The 15,738-nt window shown below is 35.9% G+C and overlaps 1 protein-coding gene across 1 annotated transcript in view; it reads right to left on the reverse strand.

Annotated features, from left to right (window-relative positions):
- Lrp1b (LDL receptor related protein 1B) overlaps positions 1–15,738 on the reverse strand; it is a 1,779,190-nt gene that overhangs the window by 94,313 nt on the left and 1,669,139 nt on the right. Inside the window, exon 79 of the mRNA XM_033757153.1 lies at positions 15,075–15,181. Within this exon, the coding sequence (XP_033613044.1) occupies positions 15,075–15,181 (107 nt within the window). The remainder of the gene's footprint in view (positions 1–15,074; positions 15,182–15,738) is intronic.

Raw genomic sequence — 15,738 nt, forward strand, 5'->3', positions numbered from 1 at the left:
TGGGCACATAGAATATAAAAAGTTAATGAATTCTGAATCATCAAAGCAGTAGATAACGGAGCACTAAGCATGGAGCAAATAACTGTGACAACCCTCCAAGGAACTGAGGTAATCGTATGATTTTTGAAAAGTTGGCAGTGTTGGTGCGACGGTGTACAATTGATGAGATAGCATAATTCTAACTCTGGAATGCACATGCATGATAGAGCGAGACACGGATGAGTTTGTTTCTGTTCCTGTTGGTTGTCTATGCTGGTGCTCTTGACACTCAGTTAAGGTATGGAGCGTAATCAAAAGTACCGTGCGCGTATTCATCCATAGGTGAATAAAGGAAAGATAGCATTGCCTACCAATCTACAACAAAAAACACATCCTTTCACATTTGGAGATAAATAGGAAAATAGCTGGAGCTTCTGATTTTAACATAAACTTAAATTCAGAGCACAATTTCTAAACAAAAATAAAAAAATTCACAGAAAATCGGTATTAGTCTAAGATATCATTAGAGCGAAGTTTTAAGCAGTGAACTTGCTCCTGCATAAAGATAGCTCATAGAGCATATTTGTGTAAATGTATTTTTCTCTGCACGTATAAACTGTACATGTGCATGTTAATGCAGAATAATGATAAACTGATGGTCAAGTTTTAAATTACCACATTCAAGTAATATGCTATTTATGAAAATAAAATTAAGTATTATTTTCTAAAAATTTGCTGACATCTATTTTGGCCCACATATGTAACAGTAATATTTGACTTTAAATATATGAGGGAGTTATATTAACTATTATAGAGACGAAGTCAAGGGAGGTTTTTTGTCCAATATAAGAAAATTCTGTCTAAACATGTGACAGCCCATGGTTTGTAATCCCAGCACACAGGGAAGTCATGGCAGGAATGAGATTTAAAAATCTTAGCAAGAGACTCTGTCCTGAAGTATTTAAAAAAGAGCTAAGGATATAGCTAACTGTGAAGGCTCAGGGAAAAGAGAGAAGGGGGGCTGCAGTGCAAAAATCCACAAAAATGTATTCTGCCCACCAAATAATATCATTTATACACTGACAGAATTCCCCCTCACTTTCCAGTTTTCCTCAATCTCTAGTAACCATTATTATTTTGTTTCCAACTTAAAAAATATGTCTGCTACTGAAACAGAAATCAAGCCCTCAGAAATGCTAGATAATTACAATGCCACTGAGCTACCTCTAGCCTTTTTTGTATGATTTTGAGGTAAAGAATTAGTAGCCAAGGTTGAGCCCAAACTTTCCATCTCCCTGCATTGGCCTCTCGAGGAGCTAGGGTTACAGGCATGAACCATTACTAGTGTCTTTCCTTTCACCTTTTATGCAAATTTTATATCTATTTATGACTGAGATCACTTGACACTCTGTACCTTATAAATGTGTTTATATTGTGTCAATCAAAAACAATTACAAACTTAATGTCAATTATTAAGCACATGGACATGAGGTCAAGTAACAGACTTACATGTGACATTTTAATTTCTTTCTTAGAATAATTATAATTGATATATGATTGATATACGAAGATAAAATGAATAAAACTAATGAAATATGCTAAATAAAATGTTAAAATGTAGATAAAAATATCAGTGTTAGAAAATTATGATGAACAATATATGAGATAGTTACTCAATATTTTACCACAGCATATAGCACAAAATTTTTATAATTATTATTAACCCTAACATACTTAAGAAAATTAAGTATATGTACTGGCTTTAACATTTTATTTAAACTAGTCATTAAAATCAGGTGTCATTAGATAAATATCATCATATTCATTTCACAAATAAGAAAATTGATGTTCAGAAGTGTACTCAGGTTTTGCAATTTACATTCAAGCCTATGTAAGTAGAAGGCTTTTCCTCTTCTTAGTACCCCATACACTTGCTATGTGAGGCACTGGGCTGTGCCAAAAATGTATGCAATCTACCATACCTATTGAAAAACATTTGGGGGGGCTGTGCAGACAATAAATCTCTAATGCACTATTGCTTAGATGCATTTGGAGTTTTCATTTTTTTCTCTTAATTTTTCTAAAATAATCATCTCACAAAATACCTTTAACACACTTTTTCTTTATTGGACATAGCCTCTTGCATCTGAATTCTGATGACACTACAAAACATGAGTTATCCCATTTGGGAACAATTTCACTTAATGTTGACTGGTTTTGTTTTTTTCATTCTCAAATGTAAACTTCCTGAGAAAGGGTTGGCACCGGTCTCATCTTTAAGTTACCTTTAGTACTGAGCAGAGTGGAACACTTTTAACAGTGCTTCCCCATCCCTTATCCATTTTAACAACTCCAGTAATTAAATATAACATCTGCTTTGTCTGCTAATTCTAATGAAGACATGTAAATGGCATTTCGTAAATATACAACATTTTTAACAGAAAGAGAAGCAAAGAGGGAAGGAAAATAGAATACATTTGTTTGAGTGCTTTTAAATTATCCACTTCTTATCCTTCTGGAATGCATTTGCCCTATCTCATCTATCCTCATATGCACTATTAAATTCTACAATAACAACCCTGTTTTGTTTTATGTATATGTCTCCCTCTTTCGATCTCCATTTTCTAACCATATTATTCACTGTTCTAGTTAACATCTATTAATGCCAATCACCTACTTTCAGTCTCTGTGTCTACTCATCACACTGAACCAATGATGCCAAAAGAATATGCTTACTGAAATCACCAGTTGAGTCAAAACTGTACTAATGTTCTTCACTAGCTAACAAATTAAGTCTAATCATCCTGGCTTTGAGGACTCTCTAATTTGAATTCATGTTAACTTACACAAACCATCCCTTTCTAGGTGAACATCAGCTGGTAAGACTTCTGGCTCTGAGCACTGTCGTATTTCATACAAACAACATGATTTTATGTTGATCATTGTTTTGGTTCTTTTAAGATTTTAAGATAAATATGAGTTTCATTTTGAGGTCTCACAGCTAGTAAGTGATTCCTTGGGATTTAAATGCAGGTGTTTGTGATTCTAAAATCATCTTTATAAAAATGTCTTCACATTGGATTATCTGGCCAACCTTGAAATGCTGACCCATCTTTCTAGCATGTGTTTATGTATTAGCTTTCACAAACTTTTTCATTTTTGGACATAATCTCTTGCATCTGAATTCTGATGATATTATAAAACATGAGTTAAGTAACTCTTTTGAAAAAAATTCCACTTAATTTTAACTAAGTTTTTGTTTGTTTGTTTTTTCTTCATTTCAAAGGTAGACTTTCTAAGAACAGGAATGGCACCAAGTTGATCCTTATGTTACATATAGCTCTGAGCAGAGTGGTAATCCATGCAAGCTGTTGACAGTGTGCACTGTTTAGAGGTACTGTGGTCTATGATGCCTGTCCAGATTGCTTTCACAGGCACCAGTGCCCATCCCGCAATTGCTGCTTTAGCTGCTAAGGCTTCACATTTAACCTCCTCCAGACAACTGTGCTCTGCTGATGGATGGAACAGATTTCCTTGGGACCCACTGGCTGATGGATGGGGAACGCAAAAACAAACACTCTTGCCTGACATGGAATTTATGTTTATGAGCACATTTCTGGAGCTTCAAGCCAGAAGTGGATTTTACATGGGACCCAGTTTTGGTCAGCTCTTTCCCTTTCTCTCTCCATGCTTTACAGGGTTTCTCTGAACAGCATCCTCTTCAGAAATAAATTTTGCAAGAATTCTCACTTAGGACTAGTCCAGAGTACTCTATGATAGCAAATCCTACAAACTGCTGCCAAAACCATTGTTTGAAAAGAAAATATGTTATATATGCTACAATTATGTAAAATGTGAAATCAGAACATTTTTACTAATCTTATAACTTTTCTGCAATGCTAAAATTAGTTAAAAACTAAAAGTTAAAAAGTAAATACAAAGTGCTTACACAATGAAAAGTGCACGTGATCAGATGCTGCTGCTTATCTCCTTCATGACCTCCAGGGGCCTCCTTCCAAGGTATAACACACAGATCTCCCCCACTGAATCCACCAATCCCCTGTACTGCTTATCTGCTCTGAGGCAAAGTAAGCTTCTTGCTGTGTTTGACACATGTTAATTACGTTCTTAAAGAGAATTTATTATTCTTTCTGTATACAAAGCTCTTTTCTCATATATGTAAATAGTTGTCTATTTTATTCAGTTCACTCCTTAAGTATCATCTTTCTAGAGATTACTTCTTTGAGAATCATAACTGTAAGACATGCCTAATAATTGTCCATTTCAAATAGTGAATGTTTTTCCCTATAGATCTAATAAATGTGTGACATTGTCTAAATGTATAATTTCTACATTTGTACACAATAAACTTCAGGAGTGTTGAAACTTGCTTGAAAAGAACTTGTTTCTTTAGTACTGTATTTGGAACTACTATTTATGGCATGAGGTAGGTTTTTCATTATTATTTATTCCACCTGAGAAGAAAGACATGCTTATGCAAATGGAATAATTCCCAAAAGTTTCTACCCCCATACAGAGCAAAAATTACTTAGTTAATTAGAAAAACATAAGACATATCAAAAGTTAATGAGAATATGTGCCAAACATAAATTTAAATTGTAAAAGATATTATAAGCAGAATATTAAGCAATACAAGCTATGTGTATACTAATGCTTCCATATGCAATGCAATGCTTCCAGTACAATTCTTCCCTTCTTCCCTTAAGGATGCAGGATTCCTGAGGGTGCTGTCCTCTGAAGATGTTTTATTATTTAAAAAGTGCTCAAATTAGACCTGGCAATATGGGACAGATTCAGCTAGGCAGAAAAACATCAGTTGGGCATCCTAGGTCAAGGAACTGTAGGGCAATGACATGGGTGGAATAAACACAGAAGCAGAAAAACCTGAGCTTTTAAGTAGCCCAGGGTTCAGAGTTTCTGCAATGACAGCTTACACAGAATGCCTTGGGATGAAACTGAAGCCAGAATGAAAATTGAAACTCAGAAGAAAGGGGCAAGGATTCATTAAAGCCATGTGACACAAAAATTATTTGTATTTGCAACCTTTTTTTCCATGTTCTCTTCCATCTTCTAGTGATGTTACCATCTAACCCAATAATATTAATATACATCATTACAAATACCCGAATACACTTGCTATAAACTGTCAATATTTTATGCATGTGAAATCCTACTAAAATAAGGAGAGTTTTGAAATAACACAGTTTTAATATAACTGGTAGAGATCCAGCTGAAAGTGGAGGTACTGGTCAGCAATGAAGAGATTCCATCCTCACTCTGGCCTCATCAAGCAAACTGGTGAGGACTGGTTGGCCACATGGATGCCTCTGCAATATCCACAACCACCCCACCCCATGCTCCATACACTCAGCCCTCACGACTGTGCCAGTTCTTGGATCCACTCTGCAGAGGCGCAGGTGTCATAAAAGTCATTTTTCTGAGCTCCAAAAGAGAGAACAGAAGTGAACAACTGCAATAAAATTGCATCAGATATCCATAGTTGGTAAATTGGAGAAACCACCACCTTCCATTAGAACCTTGAATATCTTCAGAGAAAGGACAGAGGGAACCAGCAGTAGAAACTTACAGAGTTAAAACCTGCAGGAGGTCAGGGAGCTCAATTTGGGCCTTCCATCCCAAATTCAACCTGAATCTCAGGGGTTAGCCATCGACTAGCTGAGACTAAAGGATTTAGTTCTGCACACGGCTGCGCACATTGTCTATTGCGACACCAGAGAGATACTCTGAAAGAGGCCCTTGAAATTCTTTTTCTTCTTTCTTTTCCTCATTCCACTCTGCAAATTCTCTTTTCTGTGTTTTTCCAATTCAGTATCTTGCTCCTCCATATTATTCTCCATCTGCCTTCCTGTTCCTCTTCCTGTCCTAACTTGGATCTCTTCTTTTATTGTTTTTCTTCTCTCTGTGTTTTCTTTTCTTCTCTCATTTTCCTTCACTCAAGGGTCCATAGTTTCAAAGGAAAGTGAGCCCCTATTACTGTCAAGTTGTTATATTCTTATCCTTATTCTTGCATTCTGTCTTTCCCTCCTGTCTTCAACAGTTTCCTAAAGTTTGTGGGATCATCTGTGTCCTCTGGCTTCATTTGAAACCTTCTCCAATTCTTCTATCTAATCCTCTCATCCTAACTCTATCTAAGCCCCCATCCTAAAGGGTAAAGATGCTGTATTGAAGAGTTTATTCACCATAAATATATGTTGGGCTGCTCCTTGATTCTGATTGAATTCCATGGTTTAAAAGTGATAGATTAATGACTACAACAAATGGTCAATTTGTAAATATGCTTGATCCTATTGTGTCGCTGATTGTATCAATTGGGTAAAAGGGTTGTGGTCGATTTAATTAGTTGTTCTTTCTGATTCTATGAAAAAGAGAATGTCTATGAGTCATTAGAGACTCAAAAGCTAAAGTGCACCTATATCAGAAAGAATTTAGTAGTAACCCAGGAATTAAATCAAGGACAATCCAACAACAAAAATAAAAATGAGAAAACACTTAAAGAAGACACAAAGACAGACCTCCAGTTCACCAAGGGAAAACTCTAGGGGAAATGAGGTTGAAAAGTCTAACACTCAACCACCAGGACACCCTGAACTCATAGCACAGGAAGTAACAAAACAGATCAATCAGACTCTAGAAAAGTTCAAAACAGAAATAATTTCCCTGATAATTACAGAGATCGTGAGCAAAATGAAAGACACGATTATAGATTCCAGAACAAAAATTGACAAAAAAATAGATTAACTCAGGACCTTGATAGAAGCCATGAATGCCCAGCAAAAGAAAGAAATGGAAACCATGAATGCCCAACATAGGAAAGAAATGGAATCCATGAAACAGATTCAAACAGATATCCAGATTAAAAACTCTACTGAGCTCACAAGCTGCCTGCTCAGGCCCACCTGGCAGGTGTGCGACCTACCCAACTGCACACCACCAGATCCAGTCAAGGACCCCAGAGGAGGTCTCTCCAGCTGCCTGCTCGGGCCGACATGGCAGGTGTGCAACCTCCCTGACTGTGTGCCACCAGATTCAGTAAGGAAGGTAGCTGCGCAGGCACCCTTGAAACACCCCCACAACCTGCTCCCCCAACCATTCTCAAACCTCCTGATTGGGCCAGTTCTTGGACCCACTCTGCAGAGGCATAGGTGCTCATGAAGGGTAGTTTTCTGAGCTCCCAACTTTCAACATCTTTAAAGAAAGGGCAGGGGAAACCTGTAATAGAACTGAGGGGAGTTCAACCCTGTGGATTGGGAAACTCAAGTAAGACCTTGTGCACTGAGGTCGTCTGAGTCATGCAGACCTGCCATTGGCTAGCTGAGATCAGGGGATTTGGTTCTGCATATGGCTGTACATGGGGTATAATATAACAACATAGACATAATCTGAAAAAGGCCCTTCAAGTTCTTTTTTCTTCTTTTTTTCTTTTCCTCCTTCCACCCTAAAATTTCTTTCTTTTTTCTGTCCTCTCTCTCCAACTCAGTCTCTTGCTCCATCATATTATCCCTCATCTCCTTTTTTTATCATGCTCCTGCCCTAACTCAGACTTCTTTTATTCTTTTTTCTTTTTTTATTCTTTATGTTCTTTTCTCCTGTCATTTTACCTCACTCATGGATCCATAGGTTCAAGGGAAGGCAAGCCCCTGTTACTGTTAAGAGGACATATTCTTGTCCTTATTCCTGCACTCTGTCTATCCCCTCGGAAGTTAATAGCTTCGTAGAGATAGTAAGGTCATTCTACATCCACTGGTTTCACTTCAGACCTTATCCAGTTCTTTCACTTTTCTACTCCTCTCATCCTAACTCAGTCTAAACCCCCCATCCTAAATGGTAAAATACTATATTGAAAAGTGTATTCACTGCAAACATATTTTGGGCTGCTTCTTGATATTAATTTAATTCACATGGCTTAAAGGTGATAGATTAATGACTTCCACAAGTGGTCAATCTGCAAGTTGTGCTTGATCCTATCAGGCTGCTGAATGTATCAATTGGGATAAAAGATTGTGATTGTTTTTAATGAGTTGTTTTCTCTGATATTATGATTCCATTTGACCCAGCCATCCCTCTTCTGGGTATCTTTCCAAAATAATTAAAAGAATCATCTCAAAGTGAAGTATGTGCACCCATGTTTATAGTGGCACATTTTGTAATAGCTAAAACTTGGAAATAGCCCATTTGCCCATAAACTGGAAACTGGATAAAGAAGATGTGGTTTTTCTATAAAATGGAATATTACTAAGCCATAAAGAATGAGAAAATAGATTCATTCATAGGAAATTGGATACATATTGAAGACATACTCCTAAGTGAAATAAATAAGGCACACATATGTAAATACCGAATAGTTTCTCTGGTGTGAATAATTGGCAATAATACAGAAGATCCTAATAAGGTTAGTGACATTGAGAAATGGGAAGAAAGGAGCTAAAGGTGTAGGGAAGGTGGGATGGGTAGGGGAAGGGTAATAAGGGAAAAGAAAAAAATGTGAGATAATGAAAAGATGGAAATAATGTGTTTGCAGATGGGGAGGGGAGGAGGGGGTGAAGAGAAGGCAGGGACAAGGGGAAAAAATGAGAACCAAGACTTGTTATGTAGAGGTACAAGATCCCTGCAATGAATGTAACTGTACTGTATCCCTAAAATGTACCAATAAGCACAATTAAAGCTTAAAAAAAAAACCTCTATTGAGAGTTTTCACAGCAGGATAAATGAATGTGAAGATAGAATTTCACGTATAAAGATAGGATTGCAGTCAGTGACCGTGAAAAGAGAGCTATCTTAATCAGTAAGAGATCAAGCGAAATTGATCCAACAACTCCTAGATGATGCAAAGAAGAATAACATAAGACTGACAGGAATCCATTAAGTAGCAGGATAAAATACAAATGACTTAGAAAAGCTGTTCACAGAATTAATGACAGAAAACTTCCAAAACAGAGGGGAAGAATATGACATACAGATTAGTGAGGTATATAGGACTCCAACTAGTCATGATCAAAAAAAATCTACACTTAGACATATGATAATCAAGATCCCAGTAAACCAAAAGAAGAACAAAAATCCCACAAGTAGTAAGAGAAAAGAAACAAACCATATGCAAAGGAAAGCCCATCAGAATCACAGCAGACTTTTCAACACAAACCCTCAGGTCAAGGGGAGCCTGGAGTGAGGTATTTCAAGTCCTAAAAGAAAACAATCCCCAAGTTAGACTGAAGTATCCTGAAAAACACTCTTTCAAAATGGATGTGGAAATAAGATACTTCCATGACAAAGAACACTTGAAAAACTGCATGCATACCAAACCATCACTATAAGGCATTCTAAACACTATCCTAAAAAACAAAATGAAGGTCACAACACCATGATGCCCAACAGAGCAAATAAATTAGGCAAGGTAAGAAACTAAAGGGAAAGGTGGAAAAATTAATAAGAGCCAACAAAAGGACAATAATGAGTCAGTACATATCAGTTATAAGCATCAATGTCAATGGATTTAATTCACCAATCAAGAGAAGTAGACTGTCAGAATGGATTAAGAAGCAAAATTCAACAATATGTTGCATACAAGAAACACACCTAGTGCAAAAAGCAGCCCATAGACTGAAATTGAAAGGATGGAAAACAGTTCTCTATGCAACAGGAGCCCAGAAATAATCAGGGATAGCTATCATTTTTTTAAAGAGTCTCCTCAAGTATTTATTAAATACAACAAAGTAAAATTGAGATTATTTTCATTGATCTACAAACTCAATAAAAACAGTTTCTTTCTTTTTATTTAATGACTCAAATCCTTTTAATTTCTTAATCACTGGCAGGAAATACAATAAACTTTACATTGACTTTGTATTTTTTAAAATAATTTCTTTTAGTTCCTTCACATTTCATTCTTGATTTGTAAGAATGGTCAACATTTGAGAGTTAATTTGTCCCAGACCCTGTGCTATGAAAAGAGGGTATTACTCTGGAGTTGCCTCCTTTAATATCCACAACAACCATGTAAGGCAGATGTAAGTCTCATTTTATTAATTACCAGACAGCTGAAGAACTGGGGACTCAAATGGGTCTGAAGTTAGTCAATATGCCATCTGTCCATCACCTAACCATTCACTCATTTAATATTTTTATTATCATCTATCATTTTCTGGGAACTATATGGGCATTAAACATACATTCATAACAAAAGTTCTCATTATGGTACACATAGTTGCATGAGAACAACAGTAATCAAAAGATACAGTAGATAAATATAAATTTCAGTTTTGAAATTCTGCAAAGAAGAGATTTTAGTACTCAGAGAATATTTGAGAGAGGAAACATCCAGTTAAGAAAACGTATTAAGTGAAGCAGTATATAGACTACCTATGGTAACAAACTAATTTGGAAAGCACAGTGGAGGGAAGAAAGTTGGAGAGCCTCACTCTTTTAGAGGCCACACTCAGAAATGGCTTGTCTCACTTATGCCTACAGACCAGAACCTGGTCACTTGGTCTCAATTTAAATGCAAAGGAAGCTGGGAAATGCCTAGAAAGAGAATAATAAATGAGAAATACAGATAATTTGTTATTTTCCATTGTGAGACATTATGGGAAGCTTTCAGGAAGAATCACTAGACATGTAGGCAAGGGTTGCTACCTTCTAAGGAGATATTTTTAGAGCACCCAAATAAAGGAAGGATTTCAATCTCTTTAATTTACTCAACTCTTTTATAATCAGGGTCCAACAAGGCTACTTCAGGACATACAGAAAGATACTGGAGCCAACAATGACTACCAGGATGATAAACTGTTACTTATATGACACTCACAGAAAACATTGTTTGTATAACTTGATACACCAGTTTCCCCCCTGGGAATTTTCTTGCCACAGGAACACATGCTCATGCCCTAGAAATGCATCACACTGGCTGATTTGTCTGATTTTATTCAGGGATAGCTATCTTATTCACAGACAAAGTAAATTTCAAACCAAAATTGATCAAGAGAGACAGAGAAGGCCACTACGTCCTTTTAAAGGGAAAAATTTAACAAGAAGAGATAACAATCATAAATATATATGCACCCAATATTAATGCCCCCAACTATATAAAACAAATATTAAGTAACATGAAAAACCAAATAAGCACTAATACAATTGTAGTGGGGGACCTAAATACCCCACTATCACAAATAGTTCATCCTGGCAAAAAATCAGCAATGAAATATTAGAACTGAATCAAGCTTTTGAACATATGGACTTAAAAGACATCTATAGAGTGTTCCACCCCACAAAATCAGAATACACATTCTTTTCAGCTGCACATGGGTCATTCTCTAAGATAGATCACATACTAGCTCATAAAACAGGTTTGAATAAATGCAAAAGAATTGAAGTTATTCCCTGTATATTATCAGATCACAGTGCAGTAAAGCTGGAGATCAATAGCATAAGAAACCATAGGAACTTCACAAACACATGGAAATTGAACAACACTCTCCTGAACAATCAATAGATCACAGAGGAAATTAAAGAAGAAATCAGACAGTTTTTACAAATAAATTAAAATGCCAATACAACATACAGGAATCTATGGGACACAATGAAAGCAGTTCTACATGGAAAATTCACAGCACTAAATGACCACATTAGGAAAACAGAACAAGCTCAAATAAACAACCTAAAGATGACTCTTCGACTCCTAGAAAAATAAGAGCAAGTAAAACCTAAAGCTCAAACAAGAGAGGCAAGTATAAAGATTAGAGCAGAAATCAATGCAATGGAAGCTAAAACAATGATACAAAAAATAAATGAATCAAAGATTTATTTAAAAAAAAAATAAAATCAATAAAACATTAGCTAATCTTGTCAAAAAAGGAACGAAATGGCTCAAATCTGTGCAATTAGGAATGAAAAAGGGGAAGTCACAACAGATCCATTAGAAATCCAGTGGATCATCAATACCTACTTTCAGAATTTGTTCTCTAACAAATGGAAAACATAGAAGAAATGGACAGATTTCTAGATACTTAAGAATTACCAAAGTTGAATGAAGATAAAAAAATTCTAAACACCCCAATTAAAATCAGCAAAATAGAATATATAATTAAAGTTTACCAACAAAGAAAAACCCAGGTCCTGATGGCTTCACCGCTGAATTTTACAAGACATTTAAAGAAGAACTACTGCCACTATTCTTTAAACTTTTCAATGAAATTGAAAGGGAAGCAATGCTTCCAAATTCATTCCTAGAAGCAAGTGTTACTTTGATTCTCAAACCAGGGAAAGACCCAACTGAAAAAGAGAACTACAGGCTAATCTCCTTAGTGAACATAAACACAAAAATCCTTAATAAGATACTGGCAAATAAAATAGAGAGAGTCATCAAGAAGATCATACACCCTGACCAAGTCAGATTTATTCCAGGGATGCAAGGATGGTTCAACATACGTAAATCAACAAACAGTTAAGGATAAAAACCATATGATCCTCTCAATAGATGCAGAAAAAGTATTTAACAAAATTCAACACCCATTCATGATAAAAACCCTGCAAAAAACTGGAACAGATGGTCTATAACTCAACAATAAAGACTATGAAAAATCAACAGCCAACATCATATCAAATGTACAAAAACTGAATATCTTCATGGTAAAATCAGGAATAAGACAAGGGTGTCCACTATCACCACTCATTTTCAACATAGTTCTGGAAACATTAGCCATAGCAATTAGACAAAAGAAAGAAATTAATGCAATAAAGATAGGAAAGGAAGAAGTCAAGCTATCATTATTTGCTGATGATATGATACTCTACACTGAAGACCCAAAAAATTCAACCAAAAGACTTCTAGATTTAATTGAGACTTTTAGCAGAGTAACTGGAAACAAGGTCAATGCTCAAAAATCAATAGCCTTCTTGAACACAAATAGCAGACTCACTGAGAGAGAAATTAGGGAAACAATTCCTTTCAAAATAGCATCCAAAAAAATGAAGTATCTAGAAATCAATATAATAAAAGAAACAAAAGATCTCTACACTGAAAACTAAAGCACTCTGAAAAAAAAGATCAAAGGATATAAGAAAATGGAGAGATATACCCTGCTCCTGGATAGGAAAAATCAACATAGTGAAAATGGCCACACTACCAAAACTACTATACAGATTCAATGCCATGCTGATTGAAATTCCAACAGAATATTTCACAGAACTAGAAAAAAAAAATCCAAACATTCATTTGGAACCACAAGAGACCTAGGCAACAGAGACATGGCAGTGAGTACAATAATTCCCAATTTAAAACTATACTATAAAGCCACTGTGATAAAAACAGCAAGGCAGTGGCAAAGAAATGGACCTGAGGACCAGTGGAGTAGATTGGAAGACACAGAAACTACTCCAGATGTACTTAACTACCTTATCTTTCACAAAGGAGCTGACCATCCCCACTCAAGGCAAGATAGCCTCTTTAATAAGTGGTGTTGGAAAAGCTGGATTTCAACCTGCCAAAGATTAAAACTAGACCCTTAACTTTCACCATGCACTAAACTAAAATGCAAGTGGATTAAAGATCTAAATATTACAAAAGAGACATTAAATTTGCTGGAAGATGAGTTAGGCAGAATTCTTGAAGACATTAGCATAGGAAAAGACTGTATGAACAAATCCTCAGTAGCACGGGAACTAGCACAAAGAATCAACAACTGGGATCTCATCTTATTAAAAAGCTTCTGCACTGCCAAATAAACTATCAACAGAACTAAGACACAATCTACAATGTGGGGGAAAATTTTTTAACAGCTTCTCCTCAGAAAAGGATTATTATTTAGAATACATTAAAAAACTCAGAAAAATCAGGGCCCCCCAAATATAAAGACCTGTTTCAAAAATGGGCATCTGAAATGAACAGACATTTCTCAGACAAAGAAGTAAAGCATCAAATTAATATATAAAAATATGCTCCACATCACTGGTCATTCAAGAGATGTAGATGAAAACAACACTGAGATGCCACCTTACCCCAGAAAGTATGGCTGCCATCAAGAAATCAACCAGTAACAAATGTTGGCAGGGTTGTGGGGAGAAAGGAATCCTTCTCCATTGTTTATGGGAGTGAAGACTTGTGCAACCACTATGGAAATCAATATGGAGATATCTCAAAGAACTAGGATTAAAGGTTCCATTTGACCCAGCCATCCCTCTGCTGGGTATCTTTCTGAAAGAATTAAAAGAATCATAGTACAGTGATGTATGCGCACCCATGTTTATAGCAGCACTGTAATAGCAAAAAACTTGGTAACAGCCCAATTGCCCATCAGTTGGAGACTGGATAAAGAAGATGTGGTTTGGGCCGGGGATTTAGCTCAGTGGTTCAGTGGCCTGCCTTGCAAATGCAAGGACCCAAGTTCAATCCCTGGTACAAAAAAAAGAAGATGTGGTTTGTCTATAAAATGGAATACTACTCAGCCATAAATAATGAGAAATTAGAGTCATTAAGAGGAATATGGATGCATATTGAGGTCATACTCTTAAGTGAAATAAACAACATTCACATATGTAAATACCAAATAGTTTCTCAGGTGTGAAAACTATAATTGTAAATATGATCCAAATGGTATAATTGACAATCTGAACTATGAAGTAAACGGCTAAAGGTATAGGCGAAGTGGGAAGGGTCGGGGAAAGGAAATAAGGGAAAAGAAAAAATCTGAGAAAACAATAAAATGGAAATAAAGCATTTGTAAATAGGGAAGGCAGGAGGGGGTGAAGGGAGGGCAGGGATAAGGGGAAAAAATGAGAACTTAGACCTGTCATGTAAAGGTACAAGATCCCAATGGTGAATGTAACTGTACTGTATACCTAAAATGTACCAATAAACTCAATGAGAAAAAATATGTATAACTGGTAGATGATGACTTAAATATAGGGAAGATATATGAAATGTTAATGAGTTCAATAAAATCTTACTATAAATTCTTTTATTCACTCATAAAAATGATGATATTGCCAATGAAAGTAGAAAGAATTGTTACATGCACAGCATCCGGCTTCACACTGCAGCTTGTGTCAGAGACACAGCATACCTGTGGGTCTTTGTAAGTTCTTTTGTACTAAAATCCTTCTCAGAGTGCCGTCCATGGCAGATTCCTCTATGTGGGAGTGATCCCCAATCACAGTCCAGTACATCATCCTGGAGAGAGGTGGACAAGGATGTCAGCTGAGAAATGGTGCAGTTATAATCATCTCTGCTCCCCAAAAGCAGGGTCTCAACACCCTACATGCAAGACTCACTCACCCCAGAGTCCTTTAGTACACAAAATACTTGATCCAGCTTACAAAATAGAAAGGTCCTAATATGATACCCTGTGAATCAACATTTTTTAAAAGTCTTACATAAATACACTAAAATTTGGGAATCTTCTTTAATAGGTTACATAGATATTTATTTGAAACACAAACTTCCATTTGAAAATCCCATTAAAATTTCAGAAGAAAGGGGTTTTCTTCATTACTTGATACTATCTTTTTATTATAAAACAATATATGATTTATTATGTATACTATGCCAATATGCTTTTTTGATAGGGGGAAGTAACTATTAAACAGAAGTCATTTTCTCATGAGCTGACACCACACTTAGTAATTTTAATAATTGAAACTGCCTATTTTAACTCAGAAGCTAATGATTTTATGGATGGTGAGGAGATTTATTTAATATTTTCCTATTCTGTTTTGGTCATTGCTTGT

Source organism: Fukomys damarensis, unplaced genomic scaffold (assembly GCF_012274545.1).
Source record: "Fukomys damarensis isolate Sample0158 unplaced genomic scaffold, DMR_v1.0_HiC HiC_scaffold_29, whole genome shotgun sequence".
Lineage (NCBI taxonomy): Eukaryota > Metazoa > Chordata > Mammalia > Rodentia > Bathyergidae > Fukomys > Fukomys damarensis.